The 26,873-nt window shown below is 35.4% G+C and overlaps 2 protein-coding genes across 2 annotated transcripts; one reads left to right on the plus strand and one right to left on the minus strand.

Annotated features, from left to right (window-relative positions):
- Positions 1-456: 456 nt before the first annotated feature.
- On the minus strand, positions 457-4,975 carry LOC132029923 (uncharacterized). Its single transcript, XM_059419330.1, has 3 exons — positions 4,782-4,975; positions 1,243-1,374; positions 457-792 (listed from the first exon to the last, which is right to left on the minus strand). Exons 1-3 carry the CDS (start codon positions 4,917-4,919, stop codon positions 706-708), a joined length of 357 nt encoding a protein of 118 aa, XP_059275313.1. The 5' UTR covers positions 4,920-4,975; the 3' UTR covers positions 457-705.
- A 4,126-nt stretch (positions 4,976-9,101) lies between these two features.
- LOC132029924 (L-arabinokinase-like) lies at positions 9,102-25,897 on the plus strand. The gene is made up of 28 exons (XM_059419332.1): positions 9,102-9,458; positions 10,621-10,728; positions 10,822-10,890; positions 11,013-11,096; positions 11,534-11,610; positions 11,948-12,014; positions 12,236-12,293; positions 12,381-12,448; positions 12,542-12,604; positions 13,087-13,140; positions 13,379-13,481; positions 13,560-13,669; positions 13,771-13,947; positions 14,074-14,246; positions 14,334-14,505; positions 16,677-16,760; positions 17,492-17,617; positions 17,983-18,113; positions 18,192-18,273; positions 19,966-20,053; positions 21,504-21,547; positions 21,648-21,743; positions 21,819-21,895; positions 23,165-23,362; positions 23,780-23,945; positions 24,592-24,663; positions 24,898-25,101; positions 25,608-25,897. The coding sequence occupies exons 1-28, from the start codon at positions 9,360-9,362 to the stop codon at positions 25,728-25,730; spliced, it is 2,973 nt and encodes a 990-aa protein (XP_059275315.1). The 5' UTR covers positions 9,102-9,359; the 3' UTR covers positions 25,731-25,897.
- The last annotated feature ends 976 nt before the right edge of the window (positions 25,898-26,873 follow it).

The following is a 26,873-nucleotide window of genomic DNA, read 5'->3' on the forward strand; positions in this document are numbered from 1 at the left end:
ACTTATAAGCAAAAATGGGCAGCAAAATGCTGATGTAATGAATGAAGCAATCTGGAAATATAAACATCAAATCCCCCCTTATGCATCCCTAGCAAAGCTACTTCAATCTCATTTACCAAAACTGCTCTTTCAGTTGGGATTGGCTTTGAACACCAATGTTGAATTAAAATTTTGGGCAGCATGATCAATGAGGATACATATAACCGACCTTAACTTGTTTGAGATTGATGCATAGTTACTATTGTATATGTGTGTCACGAGGGGCCAGATTGTTTGAACACTACGAGTGTGTGTTTGGAATGAAGGAAAATGTTTTCCTGAAAAATAAGTGACTTTCTTTGATAGGAAGCGATTACTTTCAAATGGGACTTCCCAACACGAATTCAGATTAATCATGCCAAAGCTGGTACCGAACACCGAATGAGAAACCAAACGGAAATGTTATACTCTCACAAGTTGGAAACTTGGAATTGCTAATCAATAAACAATTATAAAATGATCTGGAAGACTGAACGTCTGTGTACACATCTATAGAATGCCTGAAATCTCAAAGAATTGGCATAACTTCAGAACCTTTTTTTTCTCTTTATACTGGTCATCTTAGAATACAAATATCAGTTAAATCTACATATGCAACTCTAATCAATAAAATTTATGAGTGGTCGAAATGAATATTCGAGATACAAATGAGATGAACTTCCAAATTCAAAAGCTGAGGACCTCACCATCTTCATCATTTGGGAAGGTTACGCATTTGAAAACTTTGCATTTTGAGCACAATATGTACCCCACCTGCGGTAGCACAAAGAAATTCTTAATTGGAATTCTTATTAAACTTTAACAACACGTATACAACAACTACGCCTCAACCCCAAGTTAATAGGGGTTGACGATATGAATCCCTCAATATCATGAATGCTCTATTTGGGCCCATAATATTTCAATATTATGTACTTTACGATTATCTTCTTTTTGGTAAATTACTTAACGATTATCTAACACTAGGGATTCTTTAATATTTTCTAGTGGTTGTAATCTAATCTCTAAGAGTCAGCATTAGTTTTCTAGTTGGTAGGTTAATGTAATTATCTTCCATGGTTAATGTAATGTAAGATGATTGCTACTCCTACAAGTCAGCTCCAGAAAACAAAAAGCCTCCAACTCTGATAGAACTCATTCTCATCATTTCTCTTCTTCATTGCCGCTGGAACGAATATAAAAGTATAAAGAGAAAACACTTACAGCTCTACATGATGGACAACGACGGTAAATTTTGTTAGTCTCAGATTTCACATTGGTTTTCTGCCCTTTACAAAAATCACAAAGCAACCATCCAGTGCCACTGCAAGGTTCACACAAGATTCCTGACTCAACCTTTCAAATGAAAACAGACAAATAAAAAGTTAGATTTCTAAAAGGGTAAAGCAACACTACCACAGCAATAAGCAAAAGAAGTAAGAAACTCAGATGTTGCAAGAGGCAAGATATTCAGTATCTTAAGATGAAGATAAACAGTCAACTAATGGAGCAGGTAATATTAGTAGGACATGACCACAAGATCATAGCAGGCTTAAAAGTATCTCCACTTAGAAACGAGGTGGTTAAGCGGATGCAGATATAGTGTATCTATAAAGAAGGGTCATTGCAAAACGGAAAGGAAAATACTTGAGAAGACAAACTTGGGAGAGAAATGACGTTTCAGAACTTTTAGACTATAATGAACCTGTGGGAACTAAGACATGACAAGTTGATCTAACCATGTTAGTCGAGACACCAGCAACACACATGTTAAAATGGTCCAAATAGAAGCACATTACATTATTGTATTAAAATATTTGGAAAAGGAATGAAAGGGCAAATGGAGTATTTTGGTGACATCCTCCTACCACAGGTTATTAAGAAAAGAGACTAGAGCTTTCTATGATCTATCAGTACGGATTCCCAGAGCTCCAAGTACCTTCTTTTCATCTAGTTCATACAGCCAGGGGGCCATCCTTACAGTTGTAAATTTGAAGAAAAGGAAGTTAATATATCCTAGCTGTTCTTACATGTGAGAATATACAGGCAAAGATGTGGACCACTTACTAGTGCATTGCCAGGTTGCTACACGATTGTGGTGGTCGGTGTTGTATCTGTTTGGGGTACAGTATCAATGAGCTACAGTTTAAGACGTGGTGTTTAGCTGGATTTTCAGAAGAAGGAAAAGAAGATGTAGAGGATAGAATGTGGCTCCTTTGGCTCCTATGTGGTTATTTTAGAAGGACAAGAATATGACAGCTTTTGTATTGAGAAGGAAATGATTTTGTATGGACGGAGGCTCGTCTTTTTTTCTTAACTTTTAGTGCAACCTTTAGCTTTCTAGCAATATACTGACTGGGCGTTTATTTTCAGAGAGTCATATTTTTTTATAGGTGTTCTATTTCTTTAGAACACTTGTATACCAGGATTTTCGCGAAGTATCAGCAAATTATTAGTAGTTTATTAAAAAAAGGGTCCAGTAGAAGCCTACTTACTAGACGGATGCATATTCTCCATACTAATAATATGCCATAGAAATTAGAGGACCGTTATGAAGTATTCATTTTATATCCACACCAAAGCTAGTAAATCAGGGTAAAGTAATTTTGCAGTAAAAGGTAATCCGAATTGAAATCCCATGAGGGAATGCACAGGTTTCTCTCATTTTGTTCTCTCTCTGTATCTCAACAATACCACTTACACTTAGAAATAGAGAGTAGACTCAGGAATAGTAGAGTTGGCAAAATAAATTTCTGATAAATGTCCAACTTAAAGAATAGCTAGGACAAAGGGAAAACATGATCCAGTAAGATATGACGGATGGAAATTACAGATTCACCAATTATTTTGTAAACGAAGCGAGACAAGCAAGGCACAAGAAGAGCTACAGCCGAGTCAGTTACTGCTAATGAGAAGGAAAGAATGCAACTTTGGGAAGAAATCTTCTAGCGGGTCATGAAAAGTCCATACAATTAGATAAAGTGCTTCCACAATTTTGTAGAGAACTGCAATTATTTAGTAAGCATGGTTTAACATAACTGGAGTGTAAAAGAAATTCTTCATGTACTTACTAGCAACATAAATCACATTTAGGATTAAATAGTATGTGTACTTTAACACATTAGAGCAACCCCATTAGTGTCAAAATTGTTAGAAACCACATATGACATATAAAGAGCAGGATAAAGAGAGACCTCTCTACGTCTCAAGTCCCAAGACCATTGCTTGGATATAAATGAACAAAAGGTCCTAAACTAGTCGTGAAAATCTTGGCAGTATACGAGGTACAAACCCAGGCTAGGCTGATCCTAAACTGGTTATGAATGGGCATTCTCTGTTAAATCAAGACAGATAATGAAGCTGCTATCAAAAGTGCAGAGGAGGAGAAAGGAGAATAGAGGAAGCAGAATTCGAAAAGTGAGTAAAGGAGGAAGAAGAAGGGGAGGAGGGGGGGGGGGGGGGGGGTAGAAATGATCAGATCCATCTCCACCGAATAAAGTAGATTTCAGAGCAGGAAAACATGGTAAAGTGGATGTTTTTTCGTGATAACGGAGACCTCAGCATGTAGGAGGCACAATCACTCAGAGGTGGTAATAAATCTACTACAAGAAAAGAAAATAGCTGATATTGGTGATAGCTTGACTACTAAACTACAGGTTTGGTTAGAGCTGTAGCAAGAGAGGTATGTGGCATTACATTGAAGGCGATAGTTGCAGGCACGTCAGAGTAGGATGGAAGAAAGGGTCCAAGGAAATCCCACAAGAGAATACAAATATCCAGAAGGACCTCATTCCTAATGAATCAACAATTGCACTGTTTCATTTCCCTGATGTTAAATCTGTGTTAGAATATTAGCATAGTTAGTTCTTAAGTTGAATATTGTCCCACTAGGCAAATGCCATGTGTGTATTGTGTTTGACATGTATAAATAGGTGAGTCTTCTTTTTGCTATGATGCAAAACTTATTTCTCTAAGTCTCTTCCTATGTAGCATTTTTCAATTCCTTTTGCCTAGATTCTTCAAGTATTTTATTGAACTGCATGACCCTCTCATCCAAAAGTTTAGGTTGTTTGAGAGAGCACGTTTCTATTAACTACTGAATTATATTCCTTCAACATTTTGATGGAAAACTTTAGTTTCTTACATTCCTTTTATTCATTTCTCTCTCCTTTCTCATCTACTTCGTTACTTTCTCCCAACTTCCCCATCATCTTGTTATCAATAAAAATTTCTTCCTGGAAAAATCCATTTTCATACTTAACATACAGCTTAATCTTCAAATACTGAACTTTAGATGTAATATCAATATCATTGGATTCCAAATATCAACACTAGAAAGAGAACGCTCGTAATTGATTGAAATAATAATAATAATAATTTATTTGCTCATATGATACAGAATCTTAGAAAAATTACACACACTTGCACCAACTATGAAAAAATCAATCACAAATTACATAATAATGATCTGAAGGAGACTATACAAAGCTTATAATTTACTTTTTCGCAAGTTTCACACCCAAACTATCAACAGTTTCCTTTTCCTACCTGAACTATCACCATTTATATATTAAAACACACCTGATTATGCCAACTATTAGTTGTTCCCTAATTACCTTTATCTGCATGTAAACACACCTAGGTGTGTTTTAATACAAATGATAATTCAGGTAGGAAAAAGAAACAACTGATAGTTCAGGTGTATTTTTGACCTTATCTCTTGGTAAAATAATGAACTGATATTTATACAGAATGTTCAATACCTGTTGTTCTACCGCATTACAACGCACAGGCTTTAAGAAACCACGGAAGGATTCAATGTGCACGTTATCCACCTTTGTTACAGTTGGAAAGTTTAACTTTACAGTGCTGTTAGCAGCTATGAACGTAGAAACCGCCATTGTAGTTGAGCTAAAGCTTTTTCACTTACGCTATCAAAACAGCCCGCCCAAAAACCAACCATAACCACACATTTCTTAGGAAATCCGAGAAAATGGCAAATATGGTCCCTTATGTTTGAGGGTAGGTTCAAAATAGTCCTTTAAGTATGTATTTAATATTTTTGATCATTTAAGTTTGTCAAAAGTTAACACTTTTAGTCTTTGTTACTGAGCTCTGTTTGAGCCCGTTTGGATTGGCTTATAAGCCGTTTTCAGCTTTTTTGAGTGTTTGGCTGGCCAGCTTAAAGTCATTTTATGCTTATAATAAACCCAAAAATTTAATTGGGCTTGTTTGGTTTAGCTTATCTAAAACGACAGAATTGCCCTTCTTTTGGGGTGGTCTTTAAATTTTGCCCTTCATATATGAAATTTTTAAATTTTGCCCTTACACACATTTAAATCCATGGGTTTCGAGTTCGAACCCCCGCTACAGTCAAAATTTTAAAAAAAAATTCGCAAAAGAGTTTAAATTTATTTATACCCGAGTGGCATGCTAACATGTGAAGGAATTAGCAAAGTTATCTGGACCGACATACTTATGCCTTGTATGGGCGAGACTTGGCATAAGTATCTTAGCGGTTCCCAAAGCATAACTTTGATAATTCCTTCACGTTTATGCGGATCCCGATAAAAGTTTGCCGCTTTAAAAGTATGCCCATCGGCGCGTAAAGCTTGTTAAGATTTACAAACTTATCTTAGATGGGCTTTTATGCTTATGGGCAAACTTTGCCTTGAAGCATATATATGTATTTTTTCAAGCATATAAACCAAAGTTACATGGAAAAGTATTATGCTGCAACCAAATGTCCATCCCAGATACAAATTCACACTTTGCCTGGCAATACAAAGTAGTTAGCAATTGTTGATAGACTTCAGAAATTTGGCATTCAAGTGCCACCTTTGATTACGTCTTACGTAGGCGGACCCAAGAAACATTTTCCCGTCTTTATTTTGAATGCTCCATCACAAAAAGGGCGTGTGCAGTTGTTGGTATGGGCAGAGTACACTTAGAAGAATAGGGGGGGTGGCAAAATGAAATCAAATGGATCTCGCACGTTGCTAGAACACAAATCGACCGCTCCATTACTTGCTGCATTTTTGGTATGCTAGTGGCATTGGTTTGGAGAAAAGGAACCTACTTCGCATTTCAAAATACTCGGTTTCTTCACGATAGACTTTGCGGAGAGATTGCCAACATATTCACGTCCAATGCGGAACAACTTCAAATGGCAGAGAGCTCTTTGCTGTATGAATTGCTATCCCTAGCTAAGTGTAGTTGATTGAAAGCGTTGTTTTTTTTTTAATGTAATAGTTGCTCTAGTTTGACTTATACAAGTTAGTGAGTAGGAATTTTACCATGTACGGTTGAAGGTCGGCTTTAACTTTGTCTTTGTAAAAATTTTTTGGATGGAATAAAATAGACTTTCACCAAAAAAAAAAAAAGTTTGCCTTATAAGGCAAAGTTTAAATTTTGTATGCCCTCGTGACTTTTAGTTATGTTTAACTAAAAAAAGTCTCTGCCGGGGCAGAATTTAATCTTGAGGGCGGACTTTTAGTTATGCGGATCGCATAACTTTAACTTTTTCTTAAAAAATTGTATCTTTGGATCCATACACTCCCCGATCTTTGCCTTGCGAAATTATTTTTTTATTTTATGCTGACGGCGGGGGTTCGAACCCGGAACTTCGTATTCGCTCATCTTTTCCAAACAAGGCAAAATTTAAAGACCACAAATATGAAGGGCAAAATTTAAAGACCACAAATTTGAGGGGCAAAATTTAAAGACCACCCCAAACGAAGGGCAATCCGTGCAAAAAAATGTATAAGTTGTTTCCAGCTTATAAGATATTTTTTTTAAGCCCATCCAAACAGGCTCTTTGTTAGATTTGACAGAAACAGTGCAAAAAAAAAAATTGATTATAAACACCAAGAAAGTTTTATCAAATCCTAAAATACGCAACACAAAAAATTACACTAGATACTACTTAAAAAGATATAAAAATAGCAGAAATTACACCTAAAAAGCTACACTAGACTTTATAAATGAATTAAAAATAACAGAAACTATAAAATTTATATCTCTAAATTTTAATTCCCACTTACTTTCTTTTTTTCTCTACTTCCCGTTAAATCTAACATGCAGAGTTCGACAAATATTTGATGGAGACTAATATATTAACTTTTGACAAATTCAAAGGACTAAAACTGTTAAGTCCATATTTAAGGACTATTTTAAACCTACACTAAATTATAAGAGAACACTTTTGTCATTTTCTCTAAGAAATCCACACCTTTAAAATGGGCAAAAATAAAATAAATCAAAAGTGCAGCATTTTTTTTAAAATTATTACTATTGCCACTTCTTAGAGTTTTAAACTCAAATGGTCGCTAACGTATTCAGTTGAGTCTACTTTTACCCTACGTAGATGATCCTTTTAAGTTTGAAAAAAATTAACATCTTTAACTGATGGAACTCTAAATAGATTATTTTAATATTAATGAAAATGTCATGTCTTCCACGTGACCAGGCTAAATTACAATTGTCATCGAGGTATTCTTGCCTAATTTCGTTTGTTTCTAGATCACAGTATATTTTGTTACATGCAATTTTTTTTTTAAGAACTTTATAGTATTCTTTTGTCAGGGATTTTTTTTTTTTTTTTGTTATGTAAGTGTAGAAATTAGAGGAAAAAAATTACATCAGGGAAGAAGACTTTCATCGGGTTCATGTTTACTTTACCCGTGTGAAAAGCATGTGATATTTTTGTTTGTTTCACTAATTAGATCAATTGCTCAATTTTTTAAAACTTAATGGACCATAGTGCTCAAGAAAACATATTCACCTTCAAGTTCAAACTTAAACAACCATTAAGTTAACAATATTTTCAAATGGTGCTGAATTATATGTAAACCACAAAAATGCCACTAAATGGAACTCAGCAAGTTTTCATATAATTTTAGATTTGTAAAATATAATTACAACATACTTTTTTTTTCCACTCCTTCCAGGGAGTAGAGTCTCTTCTTGTTAGCGTGTGTAATTTATGTCTTGGGATTTATTCCGATCATTCGAATTTCAAGCAGGTAGTTAGTAGCAGTAATAGGTAATCAATTAAGGAAATGAAATCTACATTTTAACATTTTTTAACGTCAACTACTTATGGTGAATGGTGATTAATGGAACGATGTAAATGCTATAGATATGACCAAATCAAGAAAAATAAACCAAACACACCTAATCACTTGGGCACGTCTTTCCAAATCGAAAATGTGAACAAGGAACGGCATATCGCAGTACGTAAACTATCATTCCATAAGTTAAGTAATCCTCAATAATTTAAATGGTGTACTGCTAGTATTTTGCTGAATTGACATGCAAAAGATAAGGGCTAAAAAATGTCCTACATATATCTAGCAAAAAGAGAATAAATTTGCCTTTTGTTTAAATTTAGTTTCATATATATCTTTACTACTATTGGATTGGATCAGATTTGCTCCTCAAAATTGAGGGACCTCCATCATTTTATTGTGACCTATCTAAAATATATTTTATTAAATGGGGTGTCACTTACAAGACAATAATCTTAACTTAATATAGTTCTTATAAAAAAAATTCACCAAGAAAATTACTCGACTCAAAATAATTGGAAGAGTCGAATTACATCTAATTGTTCATCACATTCCCCTCTTTTCCCATTAAAAAAATATTTACTATCCTGAATTTAACAATAATTAAAAAGAATACAAATTCCAATAAATCAAATACTATTTTCCCAATTGAGAGGCAAATCTTTGTAAGGCCCAAAAGTGGATTAGCAAACATTATACTCCTTAACTCTTTTTTTTTTTTTTATATACTCCTGAACCTCTTTTCTTATTAATTCGTGTAAAAAGAATAATTTCTTTCTATATTTAAAAATAATTTACTTTATGTAATAATTTATAACCACACAAAATATATATAATTTATTTAATATCGTATGTCTAAAAATCTTTTTTTTCTTTTTATATTTTATGCCTAATTAAATGGATTCACGTAAATTAAAAAGGAGGGAGTAGAAAATATAGAATCCGTTTGGTATCATTTTATGATTCTCTCCCAAATGCACTGAATTTTTCCTTTTTCATTTATAGGAGTGTAGTATAGTACAAAACAAATCCCATAAAATTTGCAGTCTTATTCAACTGATTATGAGTCATAATAACTGCCATGGATAAGGCTGATAGGGTCAGCTGATGTCACTTCACCAATTACACCTCCCAACAATTAATCTTGTTTGTTATACACCAACTATACAATTGTGAAACACCCTATTGAGTTTAGTTCCGTGTATCACTTAAGTTCTTAGTTTTCTTTCTTAAAGAATTTGAAGAGAAAAAGAGAGAAAGAAAATCAAGAAAATGGGAAGTGCAAGTGGTGAAGAGTCCAAGAAACGCCCTCTTGTATTTGCTTACTATGTAACTGGTCATGGTTTTGGACATGCCACACGTGTTGTTGAGGTTCTTTTTTTTCTCTCTTTAGTCTAATAATGTAATCTTGAGATGATTCTGAAATGGTTCTGTGTTATTTGATCACTTTGGGTGTTCTTGATGTTGTTAATTTTCGTTGGAAGTTTCTTTTTTTTTTTTTTTACAGAATTGGACTTCTTTATGATCTTTTTGGGACAAACAACAATTTGCATGTTATTTCGTTATTTTGATTATTTACTTAGTCGTTCAGATAGGGAGGTGAACCGGATAGATGGAGTTGTTGAGGTCCCTTTGTCTTCTTTTTTCTCTCTTTAGTCTAAAAATGTGATCTTGAGAATATTTTTCTCTTTGTTTTGGATGACTTTTGTTTCTGAAATGGTTCTGTAATTGATCACTTGGGTTGTTCTTGATCATTTTGCTTTCTCTAATCATGGATTTTCGTTGAAGTTTCATGCTTTTACTGATCAAGGGGCAGAATTGGCATTTCTTATGATCTTTTTGGGACCCAAGAAACAATCATTTGCATGTAATTTCATTGCTTTGACTGTCTTGACTGTTGTTCCCTCCGTCCCAATTTATGTCGCACCTTTTGACTCGACACAAAGTTTAAAAAAGAAAGGAAGATTTTTGAAAGCTGTGGTTTAAAACAAACCTTACATATTTGCGTGTAAAAGGTAAAATTAAAAGTTAAAGTTGTGTCTAATTATAGAAAGATAACATTCTTTTTGTGACAGACTAAAAAGGAAAGGGTGTCACATAAATTGGGACAGAGGGAGTATTATCTTTTGTTTCTGGAATGGTTCTGTAATTTGTCAGTTGATGTCAGGTTTTAACTTCAATGGGCTTATTAGAAAAGTTCTCTAATATCGCAAAGGGGAAATGCGGAATGGTGCAATTGTTTAATTAAAAGAAAAGCATACCACTAAGGGCAATGATAAAGTGCAGAAACGTACTTATCCTAACTTAATAGTAAATGAATGTAGTAGACTGCTTTCCCAATGGTTGTGATCTTTCTCTATAAGGCATGGTCCTTCAAGTGTGATAATACTTTAGTGTAATTCTGCATGCTGTTGGTGCACAAGAAGACCGTGCAATTGCCTTGCTTGTCAGTTGTGGTTTAAGTCTTGATTCATTGTCTTGCATTATGGAAATCAATTGCTATCCCAATGAATGTGATCTTTCTGCTGATTAGGTCGCTAGAAATCTCATCCTATCTGGGCATGATGTTCATGTCGTCACTGGTGCACCTGACTTTGTCTTTACATCCGAGATACAATCTCCTCGACTTTTTCTTCGCAAGGTCTGTTGATCGTCAAAATGCTCCCTTGTTGAAGAAATTCCAAATTTTAGTGGTTCTTTTTTTAATATTTTAACATTATACAACACTTTGCAGGTACTGTTAGATTGCGGAGCAGTTCAAGCTGATGCATTGACAGTGGATCGTCTTGCCTCACTAGAGAAGGTATACCCGCTGCCTTCGGCCACTTTTTGTGAAGATTATAATTCCATTGTAGTTTTTCTTTGTTATATTGTTAGATGAAATATTATGCTTGCCTGGCTTAATCGTTGACTTTGTTGATTTAGTATTCCGAGACTGCTGTTGTGCCACGTGCATCCATTTTGGCAACAGAAGTGGAGTGGCTGAAATCCGTCAAGGCAGATTTTGTGGTAAAAGAATTGCTTCTCTTCCCTTATCAAGAAAAAGTACTTTGCTGGCCTTCTTTTACCTCAATAAGTTACCTGACTTTTAGGCTGCTGTTGCTAGTCACTGGTGTTCAATAGATAAGAATGTATGAAGGTATTATTTCTTTCTTTCGGAAGCTTAGGTTAGGAGATAAACAGCTCTTAGCACTATTTTTTTCTGAAGTAATCTCCGTTTTGTAGCATAAGAATGTAGGAAGGTATTGTTTCTTTCTTTTGGAAGCTTAGCTTAGGAGCTATACGACCTTGTCTTAGCACTATTTCTTTGTCGACTGCAATTAAGAAGGGAACTTTTTTTTTTCTCTCTTATTTTCAAAAAGAGATTTTTGCTTTTTCCTGTTTACGTCTCTCTAAGGGATTTGAAGGAACTATATGATGTTTATGTCTATGTATTCTGGAAACAGGTATCAGATGTTGTTCCAGTTGCTTGCAGGGCTGCAGCTGATGCTGGAATTCCATCTGTTTGTATCACCAACTTCAGGTTTTCACGTCTAACTCCCTTTTTACTTCATATCTTCTTTTTTCTTCTTCTTTTTTTTTTTTTTTGGTCAAATGGAAGCATATATAATGATTCAAGAATTTTGCGCCTAGCTTGCTTCTTTAGTTTGAGGTTTAGAACGGTACGCCCAGATTACATCCAGATACTTTTGTCCTGAAATCTATTTTTTATTTTTTATTAACCTTTATAAGCTATTGCACAACATGATAGTATTATTTGTTGCCGGATTCCTGGCAATTGATGTTTGTCATTATATTCGTTCAGTAGATCAAGGTTCAATAATACCCCTTATATATCTGCCATTATTTTTTTCGTGTAGCTGGGACTTCATCTACGCAGAGTATGTAATGGCAGCTGGAAATCATCATAGGTCAATAGTGTGGCAGGTAAGATCTGAGAGCTGAACATTTTTCCAGCTAATGTTCGTTTTTTTTTTTAGCTTGATAATGCATTATGATAACTCTCCCACTGTTAACTTTGTCATGGCCGCTGATTAATTGTGAGATGTGAATCGTGTCCAACTTTTACATACAGTTCGTTTCAGTTTAATTATTTTCTTCCTAAGTGTTAATATCTCTTCTTTTTGGTGGCTTTATGTCTAATGCAGATTGCAGAGGACTATTCTCATTGTGAATTTCTTATTCGGTTGCCAGGATACTGTCCAAGTATGTTGGTGTGCCGCGTATCAAAATGTTGTTTTATTTGTTTTTCTGCTCTTCATCAACTATAGGTCAATTGCTTAATTACTGCAGTGCCTGCTTTTCGTGATATAATTGACGTACCCTTGGTTGTAAGGAGATTGCACAAGTCCCGCAAAGAGGTCAGGAACGTAAAGTTCAGTCTTTATTTGAAAGAGCTAAAATATTTGTATGAATATGTATCTAATGACGTTAGTTTATTGTCACTATTGTAGGTCCGGAAAGAACTTGGAATTGGGGAGGATGTGAAGGTTGTTATTCTGAACTTTGGTGGACAGGTGAGTTTGCAGATATCAACAGCATTAAAAAGTTGCCTTTGCTTCCCCTTTTCCTTGACAATTTTCCAAGATTGCTTATCATCGTGTTCCTTAATTAGTTCTACTCGCGTTTAATTTCAAATTTGATATTGAAGAGTGGTTTAACCATGTTTGGTTCACTCAATGGTCTTGGCGCTATGAAGTAAAGGATATTGATTTGTGAATTAGAAAGTTTAGTTTGATAAGGCAAACAAACGAAGTTTATCTTTTCCATTATTTTTCAGATTCATTACCATTTACCATAAAAGGGGTAGTTTTGGAGTAAAAGAGATCTTATTTTGGACATCTCAAAAGCGCGAGAGTGAAAGCAAAAACATCTAGGATAGAGGGCATATCTATGTTGTTGTTTCAATATTTTGTCTTACACATCTTCTTCTCACTAATAGAAATATCCAATAATTAACATATCTGTACTAGAATAATGCTCCTATTTTCATTTGCAGCCTGCAGGTTGGAAGTTGAAGGAGGAGTACTTACCAACTGGTTGGTTGTGCCTGGTATATGATTTCTTGAACTTTTAAGCCCATCTAGTATCTCCTTACACAGCCAAAATATGCAAAAACTATACACTGATCATGTATATTATATGTATATTGCATATATCTTATATATATGTGTATATTTATACTTAAATATACAAAACCTATACATTTGCTGGCTATTTTGTATATTAAATCACCGAGAGGCATTGTACTGTATTATCTCAACTTAACATCTTTCCTTGTCTGAATTCAGGTTTGTGGTGCCTCTGAGAGCCAGCAGCTACCTCCAAATTTTGTAAAGCTTGCAAAAGATGCATATACCCCAGATGTAATGGCAGCATCCGATTGCATGCTAGGTTAGTTGCATCAGTTAAATGACTCGGTAGAAAATTAAGGTGTCCCAATAAAGCCTTCTGTATGGTCTTCTATTCCAGGGAAAATTGGATATGGTACCGTTAGCGAGGCCCTGGCTTACAAGTTACCATTTGTATTTGTCCGTAGAGACTATTTTAATGAAGAACCATTTCTCAGAAACATGCTTGAGGTAGAGTATATTAGCAGAAGCTTCTTTCTTTAGTTTTTTTGTCTTTATTACCTCAAGGTTTTGTGAAAATACTATAATTAAAGCATATAATTTTTTCTTAGTACTATCAAGGTGGTGTTGAGATGATCAGAAGGGATTTACTTACTGGACATTGGAGACCTTACCTTGAACGTGCAATGACTCTGAAACCATGCTATGAAGGAGGAATTAATGGTGGTGAAGTTGCAGCTCGCATTTTACAGGATACAGCTTATGGTAAAAACTATACATTAGACAAGGTAAAGCTGTGTTCACTAATATTTTTGTTCCTCTTTTTGTCTATTTTGATTAAGAATTATCCATTAGTTAAACTAATAAATGTGTACCCAGCTATATGCTAAGATTTGCTTTTATATGACCTTTAGCTGAGTGGGCCAAGGAGATTGCGTGATGCAATAGTTCTTGGATATCAGTTGCAAAGAGTTCCTGGAAGAGATCTCTGTATTCCAGACTGGTATGCAAATGCCGAAAGTGAACTTGGTCTTCGTACAGGATCACCTACCACTGAAACAGCTGGAAATAACTTGCAAACAGACTTGTAATTCTTCTTACATCTCATTTGTTTAGCGTTTAACAGAATAATTGCTGAGCTAATCGGGGTTAATGTTTTTTATTTTCTTCTTAGATATCCTCAAGACTTTGAAATTCTCCATGGAGATTTTCTTGGTCTGTCAGATACCTTGAGTTTCTTGAAGAGCTTGGCAGGATTGGATGCCTTGGTTGTTGATTCCCCTACAAAAACAGGAAAGCACACCATTAGGGAGCGGAAAGCTGCTGCTGGTATCTTCAATTGGGAGGTCGTCTTCATTTCATGCCAAACTCTCTTGTGTAATTTTATTTTGTTGACTAACCTGCTACTTGTCACCCCCAGCCCCTGACTCTCACCCCCCCCCCCCTCCCACTACCAAACAGAAGAGAGACTTGTAATTACCATATAGAGGTAAAGTAGAACTCATAACACTGCTCTTTCGTCCAACATTGAGTCATTAAAAATTTCTGTCTAAAATATAACTGTTGGATTGTTCCATTAAATCTACTACACCTATCATACCTCAAAGAGTTGAAGTTTATAAATTTTCAGTATAAAGAATTTTACACCATCAGGTGATGTTTCTGTTGTAGCAGGTAACCTGTCTTATTTTCAAGATTACAAATCCCAAAAGAGGCTTATCTGTAGATAACTCTTTACACTATGACTTAATCTCACCTCAAAGATGGAAATAGCGTAACACCAAAAGGGGAAGGGGTGAAGTCAAGGAGAAGAACTCAGAAAGGGGATAAACAAATAAAATAGAGGGAAGAGGGTGAGAGTATAAGGATAAGAGAGGAAAAAGAGACAAAGAAATATTGAAAGGAATGGAATGAGAGAGAAACAAAAAGGAAGAGCAATAAGAAAAGAATAGGAGAGATATGCAGACGGGAAATATGGGAGAGGGGAGGAGGAAGAAGGGTGTTAAAGAGGGATAGAAATTGTAATACCAAATGAATTAATCCAATATTAAAGAAAAGAATCGGAGAGAAATGCAGACGGGAAATATGGGAGAGGGGAGGGGGAAGAAGGGTGTTAAAGAGGGATAGAAATTGCAATACCAAATGAATTAATCCAATATTAATTAGTCCCTAAACAAAGTACATCAGAGTCTTATTTATAGGGTAGGATTCTGAATTTAGAGCTCTTGAAACTAGAACAGCTCAATCTCTAACTAAAGAGATAAGACCCAAAAAATATTATCACTAACCAAAGACTAAGATTATTGTTAACTAATAAATAGGACTTTATCTCTAACAAAAAGATTTAAAAATTCAAAGATAGTGATGGTTCTGTATCTTTCTAGCTCTTCATTCTCCCTCAGTTGGAGAATCTCAACTCCAACGAGTGAATTTGCCAGTGCAATTCTTGAAAGATCTATATTACTAATATGAATCGCATCGTTGCTAGTCCACACAGCATCATATAATGGTTTATTTGCACCCATCGAATAACGAACCTTTTCAGTCTACCAACTAAAGAGCCAGAAGATATCGGGCAACCAGTGGCAAGAACAGTAATGGGAGGTGCTAAAGAATACGGCAGTGTGATGAATCAAAACTTGATTCTAAACTTGGGCACTAACACCAAGGTTGATGTAATACCAAAAGTGAGACGAGAAGAAGTCAAGGGGGGGAATTTGAGAAAGGGAGATAGAATAATATGGAGAGTAAGAAAATAAAAGTTGGAGAGAAACAGACATACACAAAAAGTAAGATAGAGATAGAGAGAGAGAGAGAGAGAGAGAGAGAGAGAAGATAGTAGAATAACAGAGAAAAGGGAATGGGGAAATATGGGAGAAGGGAGAAGGGAGAAGGATGAAATTGCAATACCAAATCAAATCCTCCAAATATTTTTCAAGTCCTCAAACAGAATACATGAAAGTCCTATTTATAGGATAGGGAATTCCAAACTTAGAACTCTTGGAACTAGTAGAACTTTGTCTCTTAACTGAAAAGATAGGACTAGTAAATCTTATCTTTAACTAAAAGATAAGATGGTCTCTTTTTGATAGAAAATACTTTATGTTTAACAGAAAGATAATGATAGTATAGTCTTTTTTTAGCTACATCAGGAAGTTGAAAATGATTTTATTTTAGGTATCAAGTTTCATTCCTGTTTATTTTGGAGAATAAATAAGCTAATGTAATTTGGCGTAGTCTCATTAACATATTCCTTTTATACTTATGCATCCTTGGTCCACTAAAGTTGCTTCATCTCTAGAATCTCAAAGTTTGTCTTAAAACCTATTTATAGAGGGTCTTCTTGTGAACACTGATATACAAGCGTGTCCATGATATAGAGTGTTCCCTTTAGAATTTGAAACACTTTAGTCATTGTTCCCTTTTTTTGCTTTTTAATCTTGAAAGATGACTTTTCCTAATCTTGTTGAAGATTTCTGTCATACCTGGTATACTTACCTAAAATTTATATGTATAGGAAGACATATTTGTGGCAAGAGCACCTGGAAGGCTAGATGTCATGGGTGGAATTGCTGACTATTCTGGAAGCCTTGTCTTACAGGTATCCTACATTACTTCTTTTAAAATCTTTGTGTAAAGCCTATTCTTGTTTGTTAGACCAACTGTCGAATCAAGACATCCCAAACTTTTCTGAGGGCTAGGTTCTAGTTTTTAGCTCATATATCTAAAGCTTGGTCTTAGAAATGAGCCAAGCATGTAACTAACATGCTTAGCTAAGATTTCTCTGAAGTTGTATAATTCAGCTTTAAATCTGTGCATGGTTGCTATTTCGTTGACCACTTAGTTTCTCTTTGCCCTTTTTGCTTTCTGAATATAATTTAAAACCAACCTTTTAAATGTTAGTTACATTGTTGCTCCATTTGAAGTAGTAGGACATTTTATTTCAGTATCATTATTTTTTGCTTTTCGTCTTATACGGGATTTAACAAATTCTTTGCATAAACACATGTCAGAATAATCTACTGCTGTCTATGCACTATGCACCTTGCTGTTGTCATAATATAAATATGTTAATTGTACATATTAATCCTCAATTTCTTTAATTCTTCGACCTTGTTACTCCACAACTGAGAAAATTCCGATTTTCTTTGTTTGTCTACCTGTTGTCTATTTAATGTTCCTTGTTATTTTTTCCATATACATACTTACTGATGGTTTGTCATTCGCTTTTACATGACATGTATGCTTGCTGAAAAGGCTTGAATGGTTAAGGGAAGTTCGATGAAGTTTAAAAGTGATGTTTTTGTTGTCCACTTAATGTTGTTTCTGCAGATGCCAATTAGAGAAGCCTGCCATGTTGCTGTTCAAAAGATACACCCAAGCAAACAGAGGCTTTGGAAGCATGCTCTGGCTCGGCAACAGGACAAAGGACAGGGGCCCACCCCTGTGCTTCAAATTGTATGAATTTCTCACTATATTTACTTATTTAAAGTATATGATTGGGGTTGAAGCCGATGCAGTTAGCTGTTCTCGTCTATTTTAACTTCACTTGAAGGGACTAAGTCGTATGTGTAATTTTGAGGTGTACTAGAATCTCTCATCACTTACAGACATGCATGAAGAAATCATGTATTTCTCTTTTTGAAATGTGATACAGATTTGTCAGAAGTGATTGTTTTTTCTGTTTCTATGTGGACTGGGTAGCAAACAAGCTGTTTTAACAAGTTCTCAGTATAAGAAATCTAAACTATTGCAACGGGCTAGCTGTTTTGACTGCAATCCTTATCATTCTATTTAAGCTTTACCTATTTACACCACAATAGGTGTCATATGGGGCAGAACTGAGCAACCGTGGTCCAACGTTTGACATGGACTTATCAGATTTCCTGGAAGGGGATGAACCCATAACTTATGAGAAAGCAAGGCAGTATTTTGGCCGAGATCCTTCCCAAAGGTTTCGCATTCTACTATTCTGCATTTTCTCTACTTGAATGTCTATCCTTATGTTATACTAACTTCAGTCCCATTTTAGATGGGCTGCATATGTTGCCGGCACAGTTCTGGTTTTGATGAAGGAGCTTGGCATACGCTTCGATAATAGTATTAGTTTGCTGGTTAGTCCAAGTCCATTACCCATTGCCATGTTATCTCCTATTCTGTCTAAATAATTTAAACCAATATATATATATATATATATATTTCTTGCTTCCTAGCTGGAAGTTGTTCGTTTTTCATCTGTTACTTTAATAACTGAAATAACAGGTAACAGTTGTATGTTTCTCTTGTATGCACTGCCATTCGATGGTGATACGATCTGTTTTCATTGGTTTACTCCTACGATCTGTTTTCATTGGTTTACTCTGTGTTGTATTCCTTTTAATGTAGCATAATGTTCGTCTGAGTTTGCTAACACCTGATTATATTAAATAACATGTCCCTTAACATCCTGATAGTATGCGCTGCTTACTTACGCTGGTCTCCATGTCATGCGAACATATTTTCATCGTAATATTAAACCTTTTCTAGTTGAACTTTGTGGTATCTAAAAGATTACACCACTCCATAATATCCACTCGCGTCGTCATAAATCTCACAATTTCACACGATATGTTCTAATCTGTCTAACTCTCTGATGGTGGTTGCCTCCATGAGCATTGCATATGCAAAATAGCTTTGGCAATGTAGAGGTTGGTAGACCAGCCTAGCTACTAACGTAGGTATCTTATTCTGTTTCATTCCCTTTTACGTGGATAACAGTGACTACCCTATACCTTTATTTGCGGGATAACTTAATTTGAGGCAAATAATTTATGCTCTGTCTCAAGACATAATTTTTTTGTTGCACATTAGAATTAGAGAAAATTTTGAGACCGCTTCTCTGCTTCCACTTTGTAACACTGTCCCTTGTTTTGATTTTTTTGTAGAATTCCTTTAACCTATTTATCATTAATGTAAAATATTATGACCTGAACAATTTGCAACTTCTAAAGTGAACTCTTTTGTTTAACTAATTTTGTAAACATACTTTTTTTAAGAATTCAATGAAAAAGAAATGAGTTTTAATTCAATAAATATCTAGCTCCTTATTTTTTATATTTTCAGCAAGTGTCTGAGTGCCTTTTTATAATTTTAGAAGGAAAAAGTCATAAAAGAATGCTTAGAATCTCCGACGGCCATAACTTGTAGCCATGTTGTCTCCTACCCTAATGTTGGGGAACACTTAAACCGCCATTCCAAGTTTGTAATAACTGCAGGAATGCCATTGAAAATTCAGAATGGTGCTTGTGGGATGTAAGAATCAAGCATATTGCTACACCAAGCTGCTGCTTATACCTTTTCGCCAGCGATTGAAGTAATTGGTAGCAACCCTGAAATGTTTTTCTGAGTAAGAAGACAACTTCAAATGTCCTGTCACTTATTTGTAGAAGAGCCTATCTGGGGCGTGGTCGGATCTCTTTTGAATTCATGAGGCGGCCAAATTAGGTTTTTTCTTAAAGAATTTGTTAAAGAAGATATTCATAGAATTAATTATTAGAAGAGCTCAATATTAGTAAAGGGCAAATTGGTCGGGCTGTAATTAAAATTGTTACAGAGAAATCTAAATAAGGAGATAAATGTAATATCATTAACCACAAAGGAGGTTAGTATTATGAAGTGAAACCTGAGGGGAGGTCTCTGAAATTATCCCTTAGAATTATTGTTAAATAATTGGTGTCTTCTATTATCAAATTTGAAGTTCTTAAATTGTACCAATGAACAAGCAAGGTGGAAATAATCTATGATGACGCTCCTTTATGAACTTATAGGTTTCTTCTGCTGTCCCGGAAGGAAAAGGCGTGTCATCCTCTGCATCTGTGGAGGTTGCTAGCATGTCTGCCATTGCTGCTTCTCATGGTAGTTACTCTTTCAATTTAATTTATATAACTACGCACATGTTATAATGAGATATGTACTTTTTGTCAAGAAGAAACATATAAAATTGACCATTGCAATGCTAACTTGTACTAGGTAAGAGCGTGTGCACACACATGAAAGGTCTCTAAGCAATCTTGACTTTTATGTCTAGCTAACTGGTGTAGATACATTTATCGAAACCCCCATACTACTCATCTACTTCCTCCTTGCTTTAAGAGCACAATATGAAAATGAAAGGAAAATAAGTGGAAACTGGCAACAGAGAGAAGAGGAGGGTGGGTGGAGGGGGGGGGGGGGCGTGGGGGTGGGGGTGGAGTTTAGCCATAAGGACTTTGAGTGCAGCCAAAGCTGTATCTCCAAGAATTGGATTATAAAATGACTGGATTAGTGTCAAGTAATACACAGATTGTTGCTGACAGCCTGCTAATAGATTTTTATGTGAAGAATATGATAGCATGCGTGAAGTTTGGTTGACATCCACTGGGGCAAAATCTAGTGCATATGAAATGCTTCTAAAAATTTAAGAGCAATCAATGCATTTCACATAGCTACTACTTGTAAATAGTCAGACAACATTGTTTACATTAAGATGTCCCACATTGGACTAAGGTAAAACTATACATTGTAAGTGCATAATTGCACATATAATAAGACAACAAATTCATTCCTAATCTCAATTCTTTCTCCCTTTTTTCCCTCACAGCACTAATGACATGTTTATGCTGATGATGTTACTCCAAAGTATCTTTCCTTGTGCTTGATTCTGAGTAACTAATTCCTTGTTTCTTTCATTTGCCTTAAATACATTCTGTATACATAGCCTTTTAGATTTTTCGTGGAACTTATGAGGGTTTCTCTTAAATCTTCGTCAGTTTACAACTTTATATTGGCCAAAGGCATAGTTGTCAATATAAGTTAAACGCGAAAGAGGAACAAAGAGAGAAGAAAGTTGAAGTACTTACAAATACAATAATGGTCCTAAGGACTAGAGTTACAGTATAAAGAACGAACCAGGCAATTCTTTTGAGTGAAACATAGAGAATCATGAACTTGGTCATGAAAATCTGAACAACCTGGAAAAGAAAATTAGTTAATTCTTGTCCGTCCCTTTCAGATTAATATGACACTGCCTTCCTATTATCATGACAAAATATCATGAGTTTGATAATGGATCTCTACCTGGACCACCACCCACAATAACCAGGGGAAAAAAATCTCTCATTAGGAAAAGGTGTGACTAGTTCTGTATCAGTCTTTGCTTTATGTCTCTTACAAAAAAAAGTGTCTTTGCTTTATGCATGCCCTTTTTTAAAGTTTCTTCAGAAAAAGGTTAAAGTTTTCTTTGGTCCAACGATGTATAAGCTCTGTTTAACTGATCCACAGCCATTTGAATGCTTTCTTGATATTGCACCATAATCTTGCTTTACAGGGTTGAATATTAGTCCAAGGGAGCTTGCCATACTGTGTCAAAAGGTATTATTTCTCTAGGGCTTCTGATTGATGATTTTTATCTTCCAACTGTTTGACGTTCAATAGTAGTTCAGCACCTGACTTGTCAGTCTTTTTATGGTAGGTAGAAAATCATGTAGTTGGAGCGCCGTGTGGTGTAATGGATCAGATGACTTCTGCATGTGGTGAAGTCAACAAACTTCTTGCAATGGTTTGTCAGGTATGGAGCCAATAATGGAGCAAACTTTAGTGAATTGATGTTTAAGGAATGACTAAGATTGGTTCCCAATTGCAGCCTGCTGAGGTGCTAGGTCTAGTGGATATCCCTGGTCATATAAGAGTATGGGGGATTGATTCAGGAATAAGGCACAGGTATCAGTTTTAATACTTTATGTACCTTATTTTTCCTCTTCAAAAGAAAAATAACCCTGTTTGTCTAGCTTCGGGATCTGAGTTAATGGATTCCCAGCTTACGTGCTTTCTACTTTTCTGCAGAAGCTTATTTAATTTGAGCTCCTGCATTAATCTCTTGCACTAAAGATGCATGCTCTATTAAACTTAATTTTAGAAATTTCTGAATTCCCCAAAACCAGTTTCTTTGTATCTGTTTTGGTTAAAGCTCTCCATGTCTTCATGATTATCATGATTGGGTGATAATCATCTTTGAGTTTCAGAACGGAAACCAAATCATTGTAGAATATAAGTCCGGTTATTCCAACTTTGTCATCAAAACATTAGCTAAGACCGCATCGGTGAACATTTAGAGGGAAAAGCTGATGAAACTACTCGACTAAAACATAATTGCATCGGTGAACATTTAGAGGGAAAAGCTGATGAAACTACTCGACTAAAACATCATTGCATCGGTGAACATTTAGAGGGAAAAGCTGATGAAACTACTCGACTAAAACATCATTACTATAGTAAAGAAAGAAAAATATAAATTAAGAAGTTCAGGATTTGACTTGGTCGTAGGCTGAAACCTCCAATAAGAGTGGATGAATATACCCATTCCTCCAGAGGATGCCAATCCTCTCAATCTCACGGTACATTATTTTCTGGATATCTCTTTTAATATTTTATAAAATTGAATCATCAACTGCCACAGATTTAGGAAAGCTTTTAAATATTTAGGAGTGCTTTTGGAATACTGAATTTCAGTTCAAATGCAAGTCACATAAGCATGATATAAAATTAGTAGGAAAAGAAACCAAATCTTCTCTGTGACTGCCAGGGCGGTCCTATGTGGTTTCAAGTGGGTTTATATGAACCCACTTCGTTGAAAAATAACACTGTATATACATGTATATTTAATCTATTTTTAAAAAATATATAGGTATATACAGTGTTATTTATATACTTCTTATATATTGAACCCACTTGGTAAAAATCCTAGGTCCGCCACTAGTGACTGCATGTGATGGTGAAAATTTTGAGGAAAATCTGTACTGCTTGAAGAACAGCTACAGGAGAAAATGATTCTAAATGTCTTGACTAGTTACTAACTCTTTTTTAAGCTTCATTGATTTAACTTATTTGGCATAACCAATGACTCACTTTATGTTCTGTTGATGTGCAAAACATATATATGCACTCTTCTCCTTGTCCATCCACGTTTTAAGATTTACCACCACTATGCAGTGTTGGAGGTGCAGATTATGGATCCGTGAGGATTGGTGCCTTTATGGGCCGTGAGATCGTCAAGTCTATCGCGTCGACACTATTGTCACAGTTCTTGTCAACCAACAGCAGTCACCCTGATGATTCAGAGGAAGGTGGTAGCGAATTACTTGAAGCTGAAGCTTCATTAGATTACTTATGCAACCTTTCACCTCACAGGTAAAACCATGACATGTCACTTGTAGTGCTAGAAGATTAAGGAGAGCATTTTTCATTTTCATTCTGATTGTTGTTAGTCCTTTCTCTATCAATTCATGTGATCTCTCTTCTTCCTGTTTTCCTCTTGCACTATTAGCTGTTCTTACTTTTTCTCCCTAAATGTTATTTGTCTCGGCCCATTTTACTGTACGTGTCCCTTTCTCCCATATTCTTTCCTTTCTCCTCCCTGAGGTAATCATCCATATTCCTTTCTTGGTCAAACAGGAACAAATGTTATCTCTGACCTCCATAATGAATTCATTCATACTTTAACTAAGGTGAAAAGTAGAAAAGATAGATTGTCTTGGCTTGTTTGTGGCTGTTCCAATCAGATCGCTCTTGGGTTGTAATAATACATAAATGCTATTGCTATTGTAGATACGAGGCTATGTATGCCAAGATGCTTCCTGATTCTTTACTTGGTGAGTCATTTGTTGGAAAGTACACTGACCACCGTGACCCGGTAACGACAATTGACAAGACCCGTAATTATGGGGTCAGAGCAGCTGCCAGACACCCTATTTACGAGAACTTCCGTGTGAAGGTCAGTTTTCTTGAAGCGGTCAAATTGTAATTGACATATTTAAAACATTTCTTTTCTTCTTTATATCCTAATCTACAGTTTACTATTTATTTCTTGAATTGAATGTTTTTAGATTATGGCGTCCTGGTTTCTGGACGTTCTTAGGACTTTTATGCATTATGGAAATCATGTCCAACTTATACTGTATCCACAGTTGATGGACGAGGACATTGTCTCGAGTGTAGCTAATTCATTTCTTTGGGAGTAGAGAAGTAATAGAGTGGTTTAGATTTTATCTCATTGCAATTTGCAAGTGTTACTGCACCTCTCAAACATTATAGGAGATGCAAGTTTGTACATAGGGAAGTTATTCTGCTTGTAAATACTCTTGTCGTCAGCACTCATGGGTTGCTACATTTAATGAAAATACCTTTCCCTTCTTTTACCAACACAAAAAAAAAAAAAGGAAAAAGATAGAAATCACTAATGGACATGAAAAGATCAAAGCAATTTGCCAGTATCGTGTGGACTTCTGTGAGACTTGGCATGCTATGCAATAGGATGAGAGCGGTATTTGAATGCTGAGTTGGAACAAGATCAAACTACTTCTCTACATAATGTGCAGAACATATGTGATTTGAGTAATGATTTGAAATATTGATGACAGGCCTTTAAAGCGCTGCTAACATCTGCAACTTCAGATGATCAACTGACGGCTCTTGGAGAACTATTGTATCAGGTATCTGATACATATCCCCTGTCGTGTTTCCCTTTTTTAATTTTAGTATTCCTGTTTCTGCCCTATCAATACTGGGATAACATGTTGAGCTGGGATTCAACAGGGAAGAATTAGTAACCAACTTGAAGCATAATAGAACGTTAAAAGGGATCACAGATTCTCTCAAAAGCTCATTTATATGAATCTGACATATCCATTGTAAATTTATTTCTTTGTATTTGACTTTATTTGCAGTGCCACTACAGTTACAGTGATTGTGGACTAGGTTCGGATGGAACAAATAGGCTCGTACAACTAGTGCAAGAAATGCAGCATAGTAAGGCATCAAAATCTGGAGAAGGGACATTGTATGGTGCAAAAATTACAGGGGGAGGATCTGGTGGAACTGTTTGTGTAATTGGTAGGAATTCGCTTAAGAGCAGTGAACAAATTATCGAGGTAATACCCGTCTCCTCTAGACTAACTTCTCCTATATAGTGTTTGAATGTCCACTAAAAGTTACTCCATATTTTGGATATACAATTTTCATGTTTGCTCCTATAAATTCAGTGGCGGAGCCAGGATTTCACTATGGGGATCCAAAATATAAAAAAATTAAATATACGAAGAAGTCAAGCGGATTCAACATCTACCATATATACATAAAAAAATTTAGCCCTCTATATACAATGAGAGGGTTCAAATAAATCTCCTTGTGGTACCCTAGCTCCGACCGTGCTCCTATATAGGCCTTCTATAAGTAAAGAACACTTGTAGAAATAGTAAGTTGGACCGGTAGTTTTGCAACGCAAAAAATGTATTTCTTTGAAAAGTGATGGATTGAAAATGTAATATTTCTTCAGCTTAATGAACTTTTACTGTGTAAATTTTTGCAACTGTCTTATTGATAGTATAAATTTAGCAGAACAATGAGGCTGTTTTTTTCAACTATTTTGGATGTGCAGATACAGCGCAGATATAAAGCTGCAACAGGATATTTGCCTATTCTTTTCGAGGGTTCATCTCCTGGCGCTGGCAAGTTTGGCTATCTAAGAATTCGCCGTCGCAACCCTCCCAAGCAGAACTAATTAGATTTCAGGACCCAAAAAAAAAGTAACAGCAATTAGAATACATAGTCGATTTTAGCAAAGAAAGTTTGACTGTTAAACTTTCTTTTCTGGACTTTTCACATTTGTAATATGAATTTCCACTATATCTTCAATAAAATGCAATATGGTGATAAATTTCTATTGAACTTTTGTGTGACGTTTTAATCAGAACTCCTTGTTTTGAAGCTGTAATGCAAAGTATTCTCTCTAGCTGCTCTTTTAAATGCTAACATAGAATGTTTAAAACGCTTGCTACTTGATTGTTATCTTCTATAGGAAGGAAGGAAAAACAAAGGTTTCTTAAGTAATTAGTAGTAGTCTCCTTTGTAACAACAACAACATACCAGTGTAATCCTACATGTGGGGTCTAGGGAGGGTGCAGATTCAGGATTTTAACTTAGGGGGTTCGAAAAATATAACAAAAGCTAAATATAAAAAATAATGTTATTGATGGGAATCAAACCTATAACACTAGAGGCAATTTTGAACATCCTGGGTCACTTGAGCTAACTTTTTACATTTATTTAGGGTGTTCAAAAGCTAATATATATACATAAACACAAAAAAGCTACCCTATATGTGAACACCCTCGGTTGGCTCTGCATCCGCCCCTGGGGAGGGTAGAGTTTACGCAGACCTTACGCAGACCTTACTCCTATCTTTGGAGGTAGAGAGGTTGTTTCCATAGACCCTCGGCTAGTAGTCGCCTTTGTAGTAGAGAGAAAATCACTTCTAGAATTGTTGTGTAAAATACCGACAACATTTGTAAAGTACTCCTTTCAAAATTTGGTAATTATATTTCAAACTCTCTAATTCTTTTTGGAAGGAGGGTGTCCGACTCTATGGAAAATTTTAATTGTGTTTCTCACACAACTGCGTTCTTTTTTGTCTCACAAAAAAAGTGGTCTCGAAGTGTAAGATTTGGGTTCACTTTTTTGTGAGACAAAAAGAATCCTCGCACAACTATTGTCAGTTATGTGAGGCACATAATAAAGTTTTTCGATTTCAGAGAACAGCCAGTGTAATTACAAAATACAAATAAATTGGTTTCAAATATAACCAACTATAGTTCATGGAAAGCCACTATGAGTGCAAAACATTTGTTTATTTGCAATCGTGCAT

The sequence above is a fragment of the Lycium ferocissimum genome, chromosome 9 (assembly GCF_029784015.1).
Source record: "Lycium ferocissimum isolate CSIRO_LF1 chromosome 9, AGI_CSIRO_Lferr_CH_V1, whole genome shotgun sequence".
In the NCBI taxonomy this organism is placed as follows: Eukaryota; Viridiplantae; Streptophyta; class Magnoliopsida; order Solanales; family Solanaceae; genus Lycium; species Lycium ferocissimum.